The 1,037-nt window shown below is 73.3% G+C and overlaps 1 protein-coding gene across 1 annotated transcript; it reads right to left on the reverse strand.

Annotated features, from left to right (window-relative positions):
* Nucleotides 1–48: 48 nt before the first annotated feature.
* On the reverse strand, nt 49–983 carry OLIG2 (oligodendrocyte lineage transcription factor 2). The gene has a single exon (XM_010585253.1). It carries the CDS (start codon nt 937–939, stop codon nt 64–66), a length of 876 nt encoding a protein of 291 aa, XP_010583555.1. The 5' UTR covers nt 940–983; the 3' UTR covers nt 49–63.
* Nucleotides 984–1,037: the final 54 nt, after the last annotated feature.

Here is a 1,037-nt window from a genome sequence, read left to right on the forward strand (position 1 = left end):
GTCCGTAGGTCCTGGAGGTGGCGGGGCGGCGCGGGGCGCGGCGGGGCGGCCCCGCCGAGGGGCTCATTTGGTGTCGGTGGCTAATCTGGGGAGGCTGGCGGTGCCCATGCCGGAGACGTGGTGGTGCGGCGGGGCCGACACCTGGCACATGCTGCAGGGGCAGGGCATCCCCCCCCAGTGCTGGAAGCCGCTGCCCAGCGGGGCGGCGGCGGCGGCCGAGGGCGACTTGAGGAGCCCGTGGGGGGGCCGGATGGAGCTGACGGCCGAGAGGCCGGAGCCGGGCAGGGAGGCGCTGGAGACGGCGGCGGGGGGCAGGATGGGGTGGTGGACGGGGTGCGAGGCGGGGTGGCCCGGGTGGCCGGGCAGCGGGGCGGAGTGGGCGCCCATGCCGCCGGGGCAGGCGGCGGGGTGGAAGCCGGCGTGGTGCCCGCCGTAGATCTCGCTGACCAGGCGCTTCATCTCCTCCAGGGAGTTGGTGAGCATGAGGATGTAGTTGCGCGCCAGGAGGAGCGTGGCGATCTTGGAGAGCTTGCGCACCGACGGGCCGTGGGCGTAGGGCATCACCTCCCGCAGCCCGTCCATGGCGATGTTCAGGTCGTGCATCCGCTTGCGCTCCCGGCTGTTGATCTTCAGCCGCAGCTGCTGCAGCTCCGGCTCCGTCATCTGCTTCTTGTCCTTCTTGGAGGAGGAGGAGGACGACGAGGAGGAGGACGACGACGAGGACTTGAAGCCCAGCTTGTCCACCACCACCACCCCCGCAGCGCTCATGGCGCTGCGCAGCTCGGCGCTCAGCTCCGGCGGGGAGTCGCTCTGCGTGGAGCTGGACACGGTGCCGCCCGTGAAGCCCCCGCCGCTGCCTTTATTCCTGGCCGTGAGGAAGAGGTCATCGGGCTCCGGGGAGGACGGGCGGCTGGAGACCAGGCTGGCGTCCGAGTCCATGGCCCGGCGGGCGGGACGGCGGCGCGCAGCGGGCTGCCTGCGGGGAGGGGAGAGAGCCCGCAGGCGGCCCCGGGTCAGCGCCCGCCGAAACTTGGCGG

The sequence above is a fragment of the Haliaeetus leucocephalus genome, unplaced genomic scaffold (genome assembly GCF_000737465.1).
Source record: "Haliaeetus leucocephalus isolate CR32 unplaced genomic scaffold, Haliaeetus_leucocephalus-4.0 Scaffold93, whole genome shotgun sequence".
Lineage (NCBI taxonomy): Eukaryota > Metazoa > Chordata > Aves > Accipitriformes > Accipitridae > Haliaeetus > Haliaeetus leucocephalus.

Excerpts from the sequence above, each read along its gene's own strand:
- OLIG2 (XM_010585253.1), bottom strand. The coding sequence starts at position 939 with ATGGACTCGGACGCCAGCCTGGTCTCCAGCCGCCCGTCCTCCCCGGAG.